The sequence below is a fragment of the Oncorhynchus keta genome, chromosome 32 (genome assembly GCF_023373465.1).
Source record: "Oncorhynchus keta strain PuntledgeMale-10-30-2019 chromosome 32, Oket_V2, whole genome shotgun sequence".
Classification (NCBI taxonomy): Eukaryota; Metazoa; Chordata; class Actinopteri; order Salmoniformes; family Salmonidae; genus Oncorhynchus; species Oncorhynchus keta.
In genome coordinates, this window is record NC_068452.1 from 9937705 (window position 1) to 9958009 (window position 20305).

At 41.6% G+C, this 20305-nt stretch overlaps 1 protein-coding gene across 3 annotated transcripts in view; it reads left to right on the plus strand.

The window, feature by feature from the left end:
* The window catches only part of LOC118365031 (striatin-like), a 93780-nt gene that overhangs the window by 60845 nt on the left and 12630 nt on the right, over positions 1-20305 (plus strand). For 2 of the 3 annotated variants that reach the window (XM_035746926.2, XM_052490651.1), the window contains exons 3-10: positions 2875-2951; positions 5663-5744; positions 10034-10204; positions 10684-10819; positions 11866-12028; positions 14440-14550; positions 18408-18551; positions 18865-19001. In XM_035746926.2, coding sequence (XP_035602819.1) covers positions 2875-2951; positions 5663-5744; positions 10034-10204; positions 10684-10819; positions 11866-12028; positions 14440-14550; positions 18408-18551; positions 18865-19001 — 1021 coding nt within the window. The remainder of the gene's footprint in view (positions 1-2874; positions 2952-5662; positions 5745-10033; positions 10205-10683; positions 10820-11865; positions 12029-14439; positions 14551-18407; positions 18552-18864; positions 19002-20305) is intronic. The other variant, XM_035746927.2, reaches the window with a different exon arrangement.

Genomic DNA, 20305 nt, shown 5'->3' on the forward strand with positions numbered 1-20305 from the left:
TGAGATGAGTAATGTAGGGTATGTAAGCATTATATAAAGTACCATTGTTTAAAGTGGCTAGAGATACATTTAATTACATCAAGATGCAGTAGATGGTATAGCGTACAGTATATACATATGAGATGAGTAATGTAGGGTATGTAAGCGTTATATAAAGTGCCATTGTTTAAAGTGGCTAGAGATACATTTAATGACATCAAGATGCAGTAGATGGTATAGCGTACAGTATATACATATGAGATGAGTAATGTAGGGTATGTAAGCGTTATATAAAGTACCATTGTTTAAAGTGGCTAGAGATACATTTAATGACATCAAGATGCAGTAGATGGTATAGCGTACAGTATATACATATGAGATGAGTAATGTAGGGTATGTAAGCATTATATAAAGTGGCTAGTGATAAATTGATTACATCAATTTTTCCATTATTTCCATTCGATGTGTCAATGTTTTGATTTTATAAATCCCTTTGTAAACGATTTGAAAAACAAATGAGTTAAATTACCATGATATTGATTAAGACAATGATGGTGGTGGTGGTATTTTTAAAGTAATCCATCATCCCCTCAGTGTATTATCCTCTTATAGAATTACCAGCACTCCACTCACCTAATCCTCTCTCCTCATGGCTTTTGTTTGTAGGGATTCAATGTTTGAGTGACGTCAAGTCGCAGTCTAGCTAACCAAGTAGAAGTTCTCATATAAGCGCATCTTCACAAGAGGGCACCCATCCAAGGCCTGTATTCATAAAGCCTGTCTTAGTAGGATTGCTGATCTGGGATCAGTTTTCTTTTAGATTATAAGGAATGGACGGGGGGGGCTGATCCTAGGTCAACACTCGTACTCTGAGACTTTTTTGCCCCACTGTATACAGTCGTATGAAGAAGTTTGGGCACCCCTCTGAGGCTGCATAATCATTTACTCTGTCATCACAGAAAATTATCACAGTGGCATGCCATTCATTTTCTAATAAAAGCTGAGTACTGTATGAAATTAAATCAGATGTGAAAAATAGGCTATGCAAAAATGTGGGCACTCTTGTCATTCTGTTGATTTGAATACCTGTAACTACTTAGCACTGATTAATTGGAACACACAATTGGTTTGGTGAGCTCATTAAGCCTTGAACTTTATAGACAAGTGCATCCAATCATGAGAAAAGGTATTTAAGGCCAATTGCAAGTTGACTCTCCTGAGGAGTGGCAACATGGGGGCCTCAAAACAACTCTCAAATGACCTAAAAACAAAGATTGTTCAACATTATGGTTTAGAGGAAGGCTACAAAAAGCTAGCGCAGAGATTTAAGCTGTCAGTGTCCACTGTGAGGAAATGGAAGACCACGGGCACAGTTCTTGTTAAGTGGCAGGCCAAGTAAAATATCGTAGAGGCGAAGGATGGTGAGAACAGTCAAAAACGGCCCACAGACCACCTCCAAAGACCTACAACATCATCTTGCTGCAGATGGTGTCACTGTGCATCGTTCAACAATTCAGCGTACTTTGCACAAGGAGAAGCTGTATGGGAGAGTGATGCGGAAGAAGCCTTTTCTGCACACACACCACAAACGCAAGTCGCTTGAGGTATGCAAACGCACATTTGGACAAGCCAGCTTCATTTTGGAATAAGGTGCTGTGGACTGATGAAACAAAGATTGAGGTATTTGGTCATAACAAGGGACGTTATGCATGGCGGCAAAAGTACACAGCATTCCAAGAAAAACACTTGCTACCCACAGTAAAATTTGGTGGGGGTTCCATCATGCTGTGGGGCTGTGTGGCCAGTGCCGGTACTGGGAATCTTATTAAAGTTGAGGGTCGCAATGGATTCCACTCAATATCAGCAGATTCTTGGGAATAATGTTGAAGAATGAGTCACAAAGTTGAAGTTACACCGGGGCTGGATATTTCAACAAAACAACAACCCAAAACACTGCTCAAAATCTACCCGGGCATTTATGCAGAGGAACAAGTACAATGGTCAGGAATGGCCATCCCAGTCCCCAGACCTGAATATCATTGAGAATCTGTGGGATGGTTTGAAGTGGGCTGTCCATGCTCGGCAACCACATCAAGCCTAACTGAACCGGAGATGTTTTGTAAGGAGGAATGGTCCAAAATACCTTCATCCAGAATCCAGACACTCATTAGAGGCTATGGGAAGCATCCAGAGGCTGTTATTTTAGCAAAAGGAGGCTCTACTAAATATTGATGTGATTTATCTATTGGGGTGCCCAAATTTATGCACCTGTCTAATTTTGTTTTGATGCATATTGTACATTTTCTGTTAATCCAATAAACCTCATTTCACTACTGAAATATTACTGTGTCCATCAGTTTGATAGATCAAAATAAAATTGCTGATCCAAACACCCAATTATTTATAAATGGAAATCATGGAAATTGTCAGGGGTGCCCAAACTTTTTCATACAACTGTATATATATATTTAAATTGTTTTTACCTTTATTTAAATATGTAGTATAGTTTGTGTGCTATCTGGGCATGGGCAATCTTGTGCAAAAAAAAAAAACCTATTGGCTTAATATCCACCATTAAGTTTAGATTAATTTCCACCCAGTGAATTAACAAAGTCATTTCTTCCCCCTGTGTAGAATCCCTCCCACCTGTTCTTAATATAATAATATATGCCATTTTACAAGACAGTTCTTCAAATATATGTGTGATGTGAAGCCAGTTAATTTACAGATACAATCAACAGTGAGATGGTTATCTTCTGTTAGATCATTAATGAGCTGTTAAATCACTGTGGCTGCCTTATCATTAAAGCTTTTTATTTATTTCTCCTCTCTATCGTTCTTTCTCTATCCCTCTCTTATTCTCTCTTCCTTCCTCTCTTTTCCTTTTACCCTCAGGTCAAAATACCACAAGCTCAAATATGGAACAGAGTTGAACCAAGGAGACATGAAACCTCCCAGCTACGATGATTCCGGTAAGTCCCCGAGTGGCGCAGCGGTCTAAGGCACTGCATGCGTCACTACAGACACGAGCTGTATCACAAACGGCAGCGATTGGGAGTCTCATAGGGCTGCGCACAATTGGCCCAGCGTCGTCTGGGTTTGGCTTGAGTAGGCCAGCATTGTAAATAAATTACGTTTCAAAAAGTTCCACCTCTGTACTCTTAGTACCAACTGGTGCCAGTGACACTACTTTGAGTCCTACATCGTAAAGCCATCTTTTAATTCTGCAATTAAAATGACTACTTAAATATTTGTATGGCGCCTTTCTCAGACGTCGGGTGCTTTTACATATTCAAGATTACACAATGCATTCACACACACTGTAGACATAGATGGAATAAATTAAAACCAAAAATACCAAAAACAAAGCGCAACCAAATAGGGGGCGCCTAGGTTAGTGGTTGTAAATGAAAGCATGACTTTGCACATCTCAGCAGTCATCACTCATGATATATGACATTTGGGACCTACCGCCTCACTTTGGTCTTATGTGTTTTTTATATTGGATAAAAGTAGAGACTCGGAGCAAGAAAATTGTAAATTATACAGTCGAGGAACAATGGGGAAGTAATTATGCTTTGGAAGTTGACAAACTTGTAACCCCACTTTTGAGAAAATGTCCCTTGAATGTTTTGGTACACCTACTGGAGAGCTCTTCTTTGTCTACACCCATTCAGCATCATTCACAACCTCTTAAGCCTTAGCCCCACACATCGCTTTAAGGATTCACATGTGAGGCCATGTGCTAAACAGAGTGATTTAATTTAGTAAACAACCAACAATTTCAAGACTAAAAGTAGTAGCCTACAATAAGGTAAAAATACACTTTATCTAGTCCTTGTCTATAACATAATCTGACTTTGGTGCAGGTTATGTTGTTCTTCATATTACCGTAAATGTATTTGTCAGATGCACAGGATGCATGCCAATGGTACAGTAAAAATGGTTTCTTGCATAGCCGCAATATCAAAAACATTAAAGTGTCCAGATATAAATATTTGATCATTATTAGATGACGTTTACCTGACATACTTGTCGAAATTCATGGATTATGTGGAGGAAATGCTATAACCACCTCGCAGTCACATCTAGCTAAGTGGATGGGTCACTGTTGTCTAGACATGTACAGAGGTTAATGAAATACAATAGATGGCTGTAATCATCTCCCAGACACATCTGGCTAACTTGATGGGTCCTGTAATCATCTGTTGAAGTTGAGTCTTTTGTTTAGACATGTAGGTAGCTAGCTAAACAATGAACCGGCGTAATCCCAACTCATACTACTACCAATATAAACATTGTCATAGCTGTAGTATGAATCTGCTGGTAGCTAAAGAGCTAATCAACTAGGTTCAATGTTAGCTAGCTAACATTAGGCTATAACTAGCAACGCAAATGGATTTCTGAATTGAATAATATTACTACACAGATCATGCACGTAACGTTAGATAGCGAGCCAGCAAGCTAATGTTCGCTAGCTAGTGAACAGTAAGCTATAACTTGCTATGAAAATGACTTTCTGACAATTAGAAAAGTATAATATCTGAAAATAAAGTTAGACTCTTACCCGAATACATGGATGAACGCTTCACGGCAGACTGAAACCATTTAACTCCGTTTTGTTTCTAGCTATATTTTGTTTGGCCAGCATTGTCAGCTCACTCCGGTTCACATTGACCGTGGTGTGTGCAGAAAGTAGCCCATCACTTTTTCCAACTGATCTGTCGATAGCGCCTGCTAAATTCAGGGCATCAATGTTGTTGAGAAAAGTAGCAAAACTTTTGTAGTTCTCGATGGCTAACGTTATATCTTTCAAAAATAGCGCTGTAGAAATGACAATCAACACACATACTGAGCAGTTCATGTTATAGACAGAACCATACTACATGACAGACCAATCCAAACTCGGCGTGTCCAGCCCATTATCATGCATTATCTTATTTTTGTATTCCTGGTAATGGTTTTTGAAAATGCACGTTTTTGTGCTGTTAGGTTATTCTGCTGTTGTATTTTTTTGTGTTATCTTTGATTGTTTTGTTTGTCATGTTTAGTTTCTCAATCATTGTACCTAAACTGTATGTGTTAACATGTTTACGCAGGGCCCAGCTGTAAAAGCGACCTTGGTCTCAGTCTGTGTTTCTTGTTGAAATAAAGGTAGAATAATAATCTCAGCCAATCATGTCTTGCGGGAATGTTCCTGTCATTTTCTGTGGCAAAACCAACTGGTCTCGTAATTTAACAATTTTATTCGTATTTACAGATGGAATACAAGTTTGTTATTAAAGCACATGAAAGTTCATGTTCCAGAAGGCATTTCTGCCCAAAAAACTCATTTTAGATTTTTGTTTTTAATTAAAAATTATGATGATGTTCAAATGCCTCCTGTGAAGTAGTGACGTGTGACGTACACCTAGTTTCCTGAAACGAGTAATATTTGTGCATGTCAAATGCCACAATACTGACATGTTTCATTCAGATGTACTGTATGCATTCTGACAATTTAACCTGGATTGCACCATGTGTCCTGACCCGTTTCAATTCAATTAATTGAATTTTGGATTGAAATTGAATGCAGCACAAATACTGTAAGTATTTAAGTCCGTGCTTCAAGATTGTGAGTGAAGCCTTAAATAATATGGTGCGTCTGTCTGTCTCATTCTTGTCTCCCCTCTCTCTCCATCAGATGAAGGGAATGAAAACGAGGTCCCGAGCCCCCCCAACAGTAGTCAGCTGGGTTGGAAACAAGGACGGCAGCTGCTCAGACAGTGAGTGCAACACACACACGTTTTTTTGTTTCAATGGTGCCCTATGGCTGTACACTTTTAAGTGCTTTAAGACCTGGTGACCTTCTGATCAGAAGGTTTGCAGGGGGGGTCGGCTTTCCACGGTGACATCACCATGTGGAATATTGGTTAATAGACCAATAACAAAGAGCGTTCCAAACCTCTCTGCCAAAAACACAGTTTTTATCAATTTTCCCCTCCCCACTCAGACCCTTCCCAGACAGTCCTAGCAAAATTCTACTGCAGTCTACTACAGGTACTTACACTGAACAAAAATATAAACGCAACATGTCAAGTGTTGGTCCCATTTTCATGAGCTGAAATAAAAGATTTCAAACATTTTACATACACAGAAAAGGCATATTTTGCAAAAATGTTGTGAACAAATTTGCTAAGATAATCCATCCACCTGACAGGAGTGGCATATCAAGAAGCTTATTTAAACAGCATGATCATTACACACATGCATCTTGTGCTGGAGACAATAAAAAAGGCCACTTTAAAATGTGCAGTTTTGTCACACAACACAATGCCACCGATGTGTCAAGTTTTGAGGGTGCATGCAATTGTCATGCTGATTGCAGGACTGTCCACCAGAGCTGTTGCCAGATAATTGAATGTTAATTTCTCTAAAACGTTGTTTTAAAGAATATGGCAGTACGTCCAACCGGCCTTACAACTGCAGACCACGTGTATAATGTCAACGTTGTGAACAGAGTGCCCCATGGTGGCTGTGGGTTATGGTATGGGCAGGCATAACGACAAACACAATTGCGTTTTATCGTTGCCAATTTGAATGCACGGAGATACTGTGACGAGATCCTGAGGCCCATTGTCGTGCAATTCATCTGCCGCCATCACTTTGTGTGTCAGCATGATAATGCATGGCCCTATGTTGCGAGCATCTGTACACAATTTCTGGATGCTGAAAATGTCCCAGTTCTTCCATGGTCTGCATATTCACCAGACATGTCACCTGTTTGAGCATGTTTGGTATGCTCTGGATTGACGTGTATGACAGTGTGTTCCTGATCCTGCCAATATCCAGCATCTTCGCACAGCCATTGAAGAGAGGTGGGACAACATTCCACAGGCCACAATCAACTCTATGCGAAGAAGATGTGTTGCGCTGCATGAGGAAAATAGTGGTCGCGTTGTTGCATTTATATTTTTGTTCACTTTAATTGTTACCCAGCAACAATTTGATATTGATATAGAAATGGTTGCATTGGGCCTTTTTTAAATGCAATCCTTTATAATCTATTTAGCAGTGTGTGTTTATCTCTGTGCAGTTGTGAGAAACTATCCCATCACCCAATTTCTGTCTGGAAGATGTGTGGCGATGTGGACAACCAATATTATCCTGCATCTGGGTTGTTACAACAACCACTGACTCATTAGAGAAGGCCTCTTGGAGTCGGTGACTGTACGTCACCGGACTGTCTGTGTGCTCGTGTTTTTTTTGACCGTGTGTGTGTGTGGCTGTAGCCATAGGGCACCACCGTCAGCTGCAAGTGTCTGTCTTAAGACAAAAAGCCATCAAAGGGAGGAAAATCTTCTTAATGGAGATTAAGAGCCTCAGTATGAATCGAGTAGTGGAGTAATCCCCCTGAGACTGGTGGGACGTGTGGATTGTTAGACACACACACACACACACACACACACACACACACACACACACACACACACTGAGACATATATAGAGCAACGTACACACAGAGTAAAATACGCACACACTTAGACACATGCTCACACACACAGTCTGAGACACACGCACACAGAGAGAGCGATATACACATTTTGAGACACACACACACGCACTGTGTTACTCCTAGCATGTGAGTGCAAAGGGGTGTGGAAGTTCTTAAAAGGTTTGTACTTTGGTGCCCTCTGGGTGTCAAAAGTTGTCAGGACATAGAATGAGCGGTAGGGGATACTGAGAGAGTTTGCGTGCGTGCGCATGCTCGCGTAGGTATGAGACCTATAGAGAAAAAGGAATAGACAGAGAATACTGTGATGGAGCAATGAGAAAAGTGTGTGTGTCTCATCCAGTGCCCAGCCACCCACTCACAGCACAATCTATGGAAGTACAGACGAGGGTTAACACTGCAACTCCCAACACCGAGTGAATACACACACACAATCTTTCTCTCACTCTCTCTGCTATGCATTCTCATGATCCACACAACTCCTAGAGTACTCCGACAGCAGCACACATGGCATGGCCACATCTCGATTCCAGAGAGTGGTCATTGATTTCGCATGTCAGAGTATAGTTACACACACACACACACACACACACACAGCACAGTAGATTGTCCACATATCCCCAACCCTAATTTCATCTCGCCAGCCTACACTATGGAACAAAGTTCTTCTTGTCGATATTACTCCAGTCAGCGTGTGATTAAAATAAAGTACGTGAGTGTGTTTCAAAATGGCACCCAAGCCTTCAAATGTGATAAGAGAGAGGGTCTGTATGTATGTATGTATGTATGTATGTATGTATGTATGTATGTATGTATGTATGTATGTATGTATGTATGTATGTATGTATGTATGTATGTATGTATGTATGTATGTATGTATGTATGTATGTATGTATGTATGTATGTGTCTAGCGGCAGCTACAGGCAGGCACTGAACCACACCTCCCCCCATCAGAACCATGAACTCACTGAACTGGACCTGACAAAGAGAGAGAGGAAAAGGGGGGGATAGAGAAGAGGGAGATGGGAAGAGAGCAGAGCAGAGAATCATGGAATGCAGCTGGTCTAAAGACAGTTTCAAAAGAAAAACCTGAAAAGTTCAACAGACACTTGATCACAATCCAACGTTCATAGTTACCCCTATTCTTGACTTCTAATTCTAAAATACTTTTCTTTTTTTATCAACAATTTAAGTTAAACTTGTTTTATAAATAAATACTAGGTATTGGCTAATTTGTGCATGTTATGAGCAGTTTTGCCCATTGAACTCAACATTTTAATGTTGCACGCACGTAGCTCCAATACCCACAGCATACAGGGCCTTATGTTATGCAGAATATGTACTTGTTGGCAAAACAGATCAAGCAATAAATCTGGGCACTAAATTGTATTATCCTTGGATGACGTCCTTGGATGAAGGAATGTGAATGCAGCATCTCATTGAGAGTGTGTGTGTGTGTGTGTGTGTGTGTGTGTGTGTGTGTGTGTGTGTGTGTGTGTGTGTGTGTGTGTGTGTGTGTGTGTGTGTGTGTGTGTGTGTGTGTGTGTGTGTGTATTGTCTCTGGTGTCTGTGTAATGAAGAACAGAATCTGAGATGGTGTTAGCCCATGAATGGAGGATTGTGTCTGGGCATTCAGGGCTCCTGCGACTGGAGAGGCTGGTACAGCAAGAGACTGAGAGGAACTTTTTTTTTCTATATATATATATTTTTTCTCCCTTCCCTCGTCTGTTAAAACTTGCACAAGATGCTGTTTTATCAAAACCTCCGACCTTGGAGCATCAGCATCAGAACTTAAGCTCGTCTTGAAGGAATAAGGATAGGATCATTTTGGTTTTACCTACCGAGTGAGGTATGTTGGGGGGTTTTGGAGGGCTTTAGCGAAATTTTGCATTCGATCTCGTTAAGTAGTTTGTAAATCAGCATAAGATTGGTTTTAATTGGTTCAGTTATGCAATACTGTATAGATAGTTTGTTGTGTTGTTTCATTCCCTTGTTTTGCAGTGACTGAACTGATGTTTTCCAATCTGAGAGAGAGTTTTTCACACTTGCTTTCTTTGGACCCTATGGTATATAAAGGAACATGTTTGTTTCTCAGTTCAGAAACTGTATCCTACATAGAGTAGGCCATATTTAATATTTATAGCTTTGATAGGACTTTGTCTTTGGTATCTAATCTTGGTCCTGAAATGGTCAACGTCCTGCTCTATCCTGTCAGACTAAATATAAACGGCAATGGTTTTAGAATAACTTTCATGTGTAATTTGAACCTTGACTCCAATCGTCTCTTTTGAAACCTAATTTACACAGTGATTTAGCGTGACACCAAATATCATAAGCTGTCTAAAAAAATATGACTAATATATAGTAGTCGTGTCGCTTCTGCAATGTTATGATGAAAAAACAGGTAGATGGAAATTGCACTTAGACCCCCCCCCCCTTATGGTTACGGTTAGGATTGGGGGATTAGGATAGGATTTAAAGACACTTCTCACTCTACGTACAAAATCTTGAAATTATTAGACGATCGCTCCCGTAACTTTCAACTTTCAATCAATTTCCAGGTACCTTCAGGAGGTGGGCTACACGGACACCATCTTGGATGTAAAGTCCCAGAGGGTCAGGGCGCTGCTGGGCCTGGCTGGAGACTCTGGAGAGAGGCCGTCGGTCAGGAAACCGGAACCCATGGTCAACGGCACCGAGCCATCTTTTCAGAAGGACAGCGGCATGATCAGGTGAGCTACCGCTAACTGCTAATGACTATTACTGCTGTTATGTTTATTGCTGTGCTAAATGCTGTCGTTGTGGTTGGCGCTAAAGCTATTGCTATGGTTAAGGCTAAATCCTATTGGTATTGCGATCATTAATGCTGTAGCTAATGCTATTGTTTAAGATTTAGATGCACTATTGTAAAGTGACTGTTCTACTGGATGTCATAAGGTGAATGCACCAATTTGTAAGTCGCTCTGGATAAGAGCGTCTGCTAAATGACTTAAATGTAAATGTAAATGTTCTAGCTATTGCTAATGCTATTGAATTTTGCCATCGCTAATGCTATTGTTGTAGCCATTGCTAATGCTATCACTAATGGATAACTATCATTCGTCAAGGAAGTACAGTGACAAACGGTGTAGGGCTGCATGTGTAGGAGCCCTGCATTGTTTTTGTGTTGTCACTAACATCTGTCTCGTTTCCTCTCTCTTCTGTCCGTCAGTAAACCTGACATGTCTGACTCGGCCACTGTCCTTGAGGCCTTCAAGTTCATAGAAAGCGCCGCCGCCGAGTTTAGCGACGAAGATGACGATGAAGACAGCGACGGGAGGGACAAGACCATTATGAACTTGGCCACTGTAAGCAAGGACACACACACACACACATTCATGATCTGACTTGGGCTTCTTCATGGCGCAATTGCTACAACAATAGAGTAACAACAGTAACAGATTTAATTAGCGACAGGCATCAATAACACTCAAGGAGAACCAGTACAAGTCACAAGCCATGTTACCGAATTCCTCATACTTCATTCTAGGGTGGTGGTGATAAGTGAAATTGTGTAACTAAATTTTATGTTACAAAATACATTTTAGCAAGACAAATATGATTATTCATGTTCTGAATCATTCAGTGGGGTCTTTCTGTAACATATCATTGACATTATATCTAAAAAAAATTAGATATAATTTTTGTAACCGAGTGCATCCGATAATAAGCACCAATCGGTGTTGACATGGTGATGCAGGTTTCTCTTAACTTTTGAGGATTTTACCTTTTGTGGTCGTTGTCTCCAAAGTTGTTTCCGTGGGTCACAAAAAGCTACATTTGCATGACACAAGCTGAATTAAATGTAAAAGGCTTTTAAAATAAAATGCTCAGTGCTCTATTGACATTTCAGAGAAGTTTGTTTTTGTGAGAAATCTTTGAAAAAGAACATGAATTTTGAATTAATATGAAAAGTGTATAGTACAATATGAAAATACTACATGTCATGACTCAAAATCGATATCCATCTTACCTATATATTGTTTCATGTCCTGTGGATTCATGAAGAAAGATAACAAGTTCAGTGGGAAAGTGAGCCTGTCAGGTCGCAGGTAGCCTTCATTCTTGCACAGAATCCAGCCTAGTTTACGCAATGCAATTTTCCCCATTTATTTATTTAACCACGTTTTTGATTGGACCACCCGACTCAGTCAGACCTACAGTTTAACACTCAATTCATTCAGTCACTCAGACCCCCTCTCTGTCTCTTCAACCCTCTCTGTCTTCCACCCTCTCTGTCTCTTCCACCCTCTCTGTCTCTTCCACCCTCTCTGTCTCTTCCACCCTCTCTGTCTCTTCAACCCTCTCTGTCTTCCACCCTCTCTGTCTCTTCAACCCTCTCTGTCTTCCACAGATGGTGAGGAAGAAGACGACGTCTTCTTCCCCCTCCTCATCCTCGGACATGAGTGACGACCCGGACACAGAGGAGGCCCTGAAGGGCTTTGACTTCCTGGCCAGCCCAGATGAGATGGAAGGATCGCCCGATGTCCGGAGTGTCGAAGACAGCGGTGACTGGGGTGAGGGAGGGAGGGGCGTTGGTTGGTTGGTCTGTTGGTGGGTGAACACTCAAACTAGAATAGTAAAAGTTTACATGTGGACCAAAGTGGGTCGACTCGTAGGCCTAGTCAACAGTGAAGGGGAAATTTTGACCGCGGATCATAATTAGGACAGTGGCCAAGTAAGTGGGGACAGTCATGTATATTCTCAGGACATTAGAGCATAAAAAGGACAGGAGGGTCGTAGAAAGAGGACAGTAGACCAAAGGAAGGACCAGTGGGCCATAGCAGGAACATTGAGTGTAACTCGGTTTCCAGCTCTAGGGCCACAGAACAGTCTCCACTGAGGGGACCTACCCTTTCCTCAGTCGCCCACTCACACAGGACCCTGTATTCTCTAACCTAGTCTTCACACAAAGACACAGCTGGCCACCTGCCTACTGTAGCTCCCTTATCCCCTTCAGCTAACAGAGAACCCCCTTCACTCCCGTCACCTAGCAACGTCATGTGTTTATCTCGACTCTGACAAAGGGCATTCCCACGCAATCAGTGAGTCAGCGTGTCACAGGTCAGGCAGCAGTCAGTTTTCAGCCAAAGAGGAAGGATGCTGTGGCACCACTGGTTGTGTGACAGAGGAAGCCAGAGGGATCCAGTTGAAGACAGCCTATGTTCAAAGTAAATACTAAGTAGTATGCTAGTGTAGACATTAGAACACAGCAAATGTCAAATTGTCTGATGCATTGACAATCCAGTTATTTTTATAAATACTTTAATTCAATAGTAGTTCATATAAATAATGGTGACTAATTAAAAAAAAAAGCCATCTTGTATTATTGGGATAATTATGTCAACTTGCGTGGGAAACTGAGTTGTTCGCATTTCTTTGTTAACAATAGTTGAAGAAGCCATGAGCTGAACACACAGCAATGGATGGATGGTATTAAAGGTCCAGCGGCAGCGAGGCGCTTAGCTGATCAGTTATGAAACGGAGTTGTCATCAGCAGCTCTGTGTTCACCACCTCCTCTTGATCCCACACTGCCGCTTACAGACCAATGACGTGTCCCAAATGGCACCCTATTCCCTATATAGTGCACTATTTTTTTGACCTGAGCCCTATGGACTCTGGTCAAAAGTAGTGCACTATATAGGGAATAGGGTGCCATTTTGGATCGAACCAGAAACATCTGTCGCTGAGGGCTGCAATGAGGAAAATAGAAGGGAAAATAGAATATCCGTTCTGTTTACCATATATTATATGATCATGCCTGCATCTGAAATGAGAAATATTCATATGCTTATAGGTATAGATACAGATAACTCCGCACATTATTAGAATTTTTTTGTTGTTGAAATTCATTATTTGGGGGATTTCTTTTTGTTCTTTAGCCAGCTTACGCTATAATGGTTATTGCTTTTGGTATATAGAACATTTCAAAACATGACAGAGTTATTGAATGACATTGCATTTTGGGGGGGTATTGAATGTTATTTGCATTATTTTAACATTAGCATGTCGTTGGTATGCGGTTTGCTGCTATTGATGTTGCGGCACAAAGGACAAAGCCTTGCAAAGACTGAGTGAGGCATGGCGGCTGTTCCACCATATGCTTTGTTGTCACCTAATTTGGCAGGACACAGCTTTCTTTGACATTTAATATTTTTGAATACATTAACGCAAACATTTTCAGGATTGCTGCCAGCCATCAAATTAAACATTTGATGTCAGCTGTATTCTTTTTTTGTCGGAAGCCAATCTGTCTTTTTACAACTTTTTTTTTTTTTACCCCCAAACGCTTTGTTTAATGGCAATTTTTGTGTTTTGTACGTTTGTGTTTTTATGTTTCCATGTCGAGTGGTGCAAAAACTGTAACCCTCAGGCATGACTCAATTCTCCCTTTCCATCCCTGTCTGTTGTCGTATGAGAAGAGAATTTGAACCGTTCTCTTCCTGACTGACCCCAATGTGTTGACATCATCAAACCCCTTAGTTGCTTTGAGAGAGGCCCAAATGCCTGTAGAAAACATGAACTTGGGGCTCTCGGTGGGAGAAAAAAAGTGTATCAGGAAGAATTTCCATCACACACTTTTTTTTTTTACAATACCGCAGCAAATGGCGATAATGCAACATACTGTACATTGCGGGTCTAAAACCAAGATTTCCCAGCCCGTAGGCAAACTTGCTAACCACGGCTCCGATAGGGGTAACACACTTGGAGGAGAGGGGGGGGGATCTTAGGCAAGTGTCTCTGCAATACATTTTACAGGCGATATTAGGATTAAAGACGCCATCTTCACTTGAACCACCTTTAATTTCATTACACTTTGGATTTGAGTTTCGTTTGGTCCGGTTCAGAAGAAAGTTCTGGACACTGACCGGCTTCTCGGGTTTCTGTCCCCCCCCCTCCCCCCCCAACCCCTTCCCTCGGGTGTAGAGAAGGAAGAGCAGTGCCCCATGCCTGAGGCCTGGGACGTGGACCAGGGCCTCATAGCCCAACTCAAGGAGCAGTACAGGAAGGAGCGCAAGGGCAAAAAGGGGGTGAAGAGTAAGTCTATCAGGCCTTCCCTTCTCTTTCTTTCTCTCCATTGCGTTCTATCTTTCATTCTTTCTCCTTGTTCTGGCGATAAGAGCTCCTCTCTCAGGTTGAGGTGAACTATGTCATGCAAAAATGATATTTAACAGACACGTTAAGCACGTTAGAGACACTCTTCCTCCCATACGCTTCGTTTTGGCGCACCTTTTCGGCCATCTAGTACCCCTTCTCCATGTTTGTCTTTGCTTGTGTGTGGCTCTGTGCGTACATGTTTGTGTTTTAACATTTCAATGGGATTGCAATACACTGCCTCCCCTCACAGTGATCAGACCCGTGCAGGATAATTTGATCACTATTGTAAGTGGTCGATCACTATAACCACATTCACTATAAGAAAAGTGCACTGTACTGCATTCCTAACCCTCTCACTGTGTCGACATTACTCATTGCTGTTTTAAGTTGCACCCATAGAAATATAATTACTAAAAAGAGCATAGCCCGTCAGACCACAGCAATTTGACTGCACCCTCGTGGGTACACTCCGTCCGTATAGGTGACATGGCTCACACATTATGGCCTCGTTTTCTAGGAATGGGCGCGCCCCTTCTAGTAATTCTATGTCTATGATTGCACCATTCTACTTTTGAGACATTCCATCCCCGCTTCGTCTCGTTTGTACCGGTCTTTATTATGTCATAGGTTATCAGCTGCACCTGTGTCTTTGTATGTGTGCTGCTTCCTTTTTTTATTTCTCTGTATTTTTCAACCATTCCAACTTCTTATTTTCTGTGAAAGTATGTCAGTGTCAGTGACTTAACTCTCCTTTCCTCCCAACTTCAATTGCCTTTATTTTTCTATGAGTTATTTCTATGTTCTAGCTACGAAGTCCTCCTTCACGAAGCATCAGCCATGGACCTGCTGTTCAATCTGCTTTTAACGTCAGATCGGATTTAAGCGCTGATCTGGAGATTGCCTGGCTGGATATCTGCCTTCCCAAAACCAAGACGATTTTGTTGGGGGTGTGTTATAGGCCGCCCAAGAAGAATGCATTCTATGAAGGTCTTGAAATTGTGTTGTCAAATTGTAATGATTCCCTGTTGAAGGAAATAATTTTGTTAGGGGATTTCAATACTGATGCCTGCAAAAAGAATAGCCCAGCCAACAATATATTTATGCATTTTTGTAGATCACTTGCTCTGACCCAAATGATAAAAGATCCCACCAGGATATGTGAAACAGTGCAAAGTATGATTGACTTAATATTGGTGTCTGATATATCTAAAATATCGCAGAGTGGAGTAATAGTATATGGAATCAGTGACCATGTTATTACATTTTGCACAAGGAGGATTTTTAAAGAGATATTTAAGTGTCACAAAAACATTAGAATCAGAGGTCTCAAAAAATACTCAATTCAAAAGTTTAGGAAGGAAGTGGGTAAAATCGACTGGTCACCTGTGCTTGATAGCGTAGGGGTAGACAGTGCCTGGGAAGTCTTTAAATGTAGATTCCTTGATGTGGTGAATGTGATGGCTCCCATTAGATGGGTCAGGGTAAAGCAGAGATCTAGCCCTTGGTTTAATCACGAGGTTCTAGAATCTATCCAAGCAAGGAATAAGGCCTTTAAAATATTTAAGAACTCTCAAGAGCAGCATGATTTTGTCCAATATAAATGTCACAGAAATGAAGCACAGAGCAGGATGGATGAAGCTAAGAGGGGTTACTTTGCTGAGAAAATAATTGAGAACCAAAATGACCCTAAAAAGCTTTGGAAATCATTTAAGGAACTAGGCTATAGTAGTACTACCATAAACAAATTAAACAGTATTGGACTGAACATCAGGGGGAAGATGGTATATGAAAAAGCAGAGGTTGCCAATGAATTCAACTCTTCTTTTTTTTTTCTCTCTTTTTTTTTTTACTTCTGCAAGCTGGTTAGCAAGCTGCCCTCCAGTTCTGATTTGTATGGAAGCAACCAAGTCCAGAAGTATTATGTAGAGTTAAGGGTTCAGCCAAACTCTTTTTATTTTGCAAAGGTAGCAACAGCCAACATAGTCAGTATGCTGGCAGAGCTTAAATGCTCTAAAGCCACAGGCCTGGATAATATTCCTGCAAGGTTTCTTATAGATTCTGCTGAGCAAATTGGCCCTTGTATTACGTATATCGTTAATCTCTCTCTTGAACACTGTACCCTTCCCAGGGACATGAAACAAGCTAAAGTTATACCTCTGTATAAGAAGGGGATAAAGTCTGACCCTGGGAATTATAGGCCTGTATCTATCCTCTGTGTAACATCAACGTTCCTGGAGAGAGTTGTACATGAGCAAATGTATGAATATGTTAACAAACAGGGTCTAATGTATGATTTTCAGTCGGGTTTTAGAAAAACATACTCCACTAATTCATGTCTACTTTACTTGACTGACTTCATCAGGAAAGATTGATGAGGGATATTTCTGTGGAATGGTACTGCTTGACCTACAAGAATGCCTTTGATGAAGTTAACCACTGTCTCCTAATCTCCAAACTAGAAGCACTGGGGTTAAGCAGTATCCCTCTAAGCTGGGTAAAGTCCTATTTATCAGGAAGGGAGCAAGTAGTAGAGGTTCATGGTTCACTGTCTCATGCAAGTTGTGGCGTTCCGCAGGGGAGCGTGCTTGGGCCTCTGCTGTTTTTGTTGTATATTAACAATATGAAAGATGCTTGTTCTTGCTGTCTTTTTCTTTATGCGAATGACTGGTGTCTCACAAAAGTAAAACTACGTTGGAGAGCGTACTTAACACAGAGCTTACTAACATTAGCAAATGGCTTGGAGATAATAAGCTATCTCTGCACTTAGGGAAACCTGAAGCAATTATTATTTGATCCAGACCTAAATTGAGTAGGTCCTCTGAAATAGTCTGAAAGTGTGGAATTAGGGGGTGAGGTGCTGACTACTAAAACCTCTGTTAGCTACTTGGGATGTATCCTTGATGGAAGCTTGGGAGGTGTGAGCATGGACAATAAAGTGCTAGGGAAGGTTAATGCCAAGACTACATTTTTGGCTAGAAAGTCAAAGCTGCTTGATAAGGACTCCATGAAAGTGCTAGCTACTTCCCTCATTCAATGCCATTTTGACTATGCTAGTACTTCCTGGTTTGGGTGCTTATCTAAACTTATGAAGGGGGAGCTCCAGATAGCCCAGAATAAGCTGATCGGGGTAATATTGAAGGTGAGTCCACGTACTCACATAGGCAGGAGCTGCTTTCAGGAACTAAACTGGCTGCCTGTTGAGGCTAGGGTGTCCCAGATTAGACTAGGTTTGGTTTACAGGAGTATTTATGGTCCTGTGCCCAGATATCTAAGTGATTACTTTCCCCGTGTTAGGGATGCACATAATCACAGCACCAGATCAGGTGTGGCTGATGTGTGCTTATACAGGTTCAGGAGTAATGCTGGGAAAGGTACTTTCTTGTATACTGGAGCCTCAGAATGGAATGAGTTGCCTCTGCCCATAAAAACAATGTCCTCTCTGGGAAGCTTTAAAAATAAAGTAAAAATATGTTTGATATCTTCTGTGCCTGTATGAATAACCCCTATGATGTAACTGGAATGATGAGATAGATGTTGTTCTTCTCTGTTTTTGTTTTATTATTTCACTGCCATACTGTGTTTGATCTTGTCTAGCCATCTTGTCTCGAGGACCACAATGGAAACCATTTTTTTAAATGGTTGAATTAATAAACTAAACTTCAATCTTATAAAGTTTCTCAGTTTCTTCCTGATCCTCTCTGTACACTACTACTTCTCCTCTTCCTCCCTCTCCTTTCCTTCTTTGTCTCTACTCCTTCTCCATGATCCTCTTCTCATCTTTCTCATTCTCATCCCAGGGCCTAATCGGTCCAAACTGCAGGATATGCTGGCCAACCTGCGAGACGCCGAGGATCTCCCCTCCATGCAGCCCCCCGTGACACCGCCATCCCGGCCCAGCGTCCCCAGGCTCAACGAGCATGAAGTGGGCCACCCCGAAGAAGGTAAGACGAGAGCTTAATTGTCCCCAAAGGGTTTGAATTTATAGAATGCACAGTTTCCAAATATATTACAATTGACTGTAAATAATTGAATTGACAGAACAATATCTAATAGGCCCAAATACCAATGATGGTTATGTTTCAGTAGAAGTCGTTTAGTGTTTTGACTTCTCTGTTTGTCCCTTTGTCCGTCTGTAAATGTTTCCCTACTTACTTGTCTGGTATATTTGCCTGTTTAATTTGTTTGTCTGGCTCTGTCCCTCTGCCTGGTCTGTCTGTCCGTCTATCTCACTGTCCATCCATCCATCCATCCCAGTGGAGGCCATGACGTTTCCGCCCACGTCAGGGAAGTCGTTCATCATGGGGCCGGACGAGGCGGCGGAGAGCGAGCTGGGCCTGGGCGAGCTGGCCGGCCTCACTGTGGCCAACGAGGCGGACAGCCTGGCCTACGACGTAAGCACCTCTGGGGGGATTATGGGAGGATGGGGAGGTTGAGGAGAGAGTGAGCTGAGGCTGGGCAAGCTGGCGGACCTCACTGTGACCAACGAGGCAGACAGCCTGGCCTACGACATGATTACCTAGCTCTGCGGGGAACGGAGGATGAGGAAGGAAGGGTAAGGCGGGCGAGCTGGCAGCATGACCGTGGCCAACAAAGCCGACAGCCTGGTCTACCATGTGTGGCATCAGTCCTTCCTTACACGGGCCAACAAACACTGCCAGATGCAATGGCAAGGCAGCTAGTAATGAATGAGAACCTTTATTATGACAAAAACAACACACATTTTTGCCCCAAAGGGAATTTTATTTTCATATCATGACCACAGCAATCATAAAAACATTAAGTAAAATGGACATAGCAATCAACAACATTCAGCTAATCACATCAAAGGGCACCACCACCAAACAGTGGGCAGAAGCTTTCACATATTACATTTTCGTGTGTGTGTGTACAGTGGGCATCAGCATTCACATATCACATTTTCTGCTGTGTGTGTGTGTGGAGTAGAGGTCAGCCGATTATGATTTTTCAACGCCGATACCGATTATTGGAGGACCAAAAAAGCCAGTGCCGATTTAAAAATAAACAAAATATTTGTAATAATGACAATTACAACAATACCGAATGAAGACTTATTTTAACTTAATATAATACATCAATAAAATCTATTTAGCCTCAAATAAATAATAAAACATGTTCAATTTGGTTTAAATAATGCAAAAACAAAGTGTTGGAGAAGTAAACGTGCAATATGTGCGATGTTAAAAAGCTACCGCTTGAGTTCCTCGCTCAGAACATGAGAACATATGAAAGTTGGTGGTTCCTTTTAACATGAGACTTCAATATTCCAAGGTAAGAGGTTTTAGGTTGTAGTCAATATAGTATTTATAGGACTATTTCTCTCTACCATTTGTATTTCATATACCTTTGACTATTGAATGTTCTTATAGGCACTATAGTATTGCCAGTGTAACAGTATAGCTTCCGTCCCTCTCCTCGTCCCTACCTGGGCTCGAACCAGGAACACATCGACAACAGCCACACTCAAAGCAGCGTTACCCATCACTCCACGAAAGCCGCGGCCCTTGCAGAGCAAGGGGATTAACTACTCCAAGTCTCAGAGCGAGTGATGTTTGAAATGCTATTAGCGCACACCCAGCTAACTAGCTAGCCATTTCACATCGGTTACACCAGACATTAGGCTGATAGGCTTGAAGTCATAAACAGCGCTGTGCTTGCGAAGAGCTGCTGGTAAAAC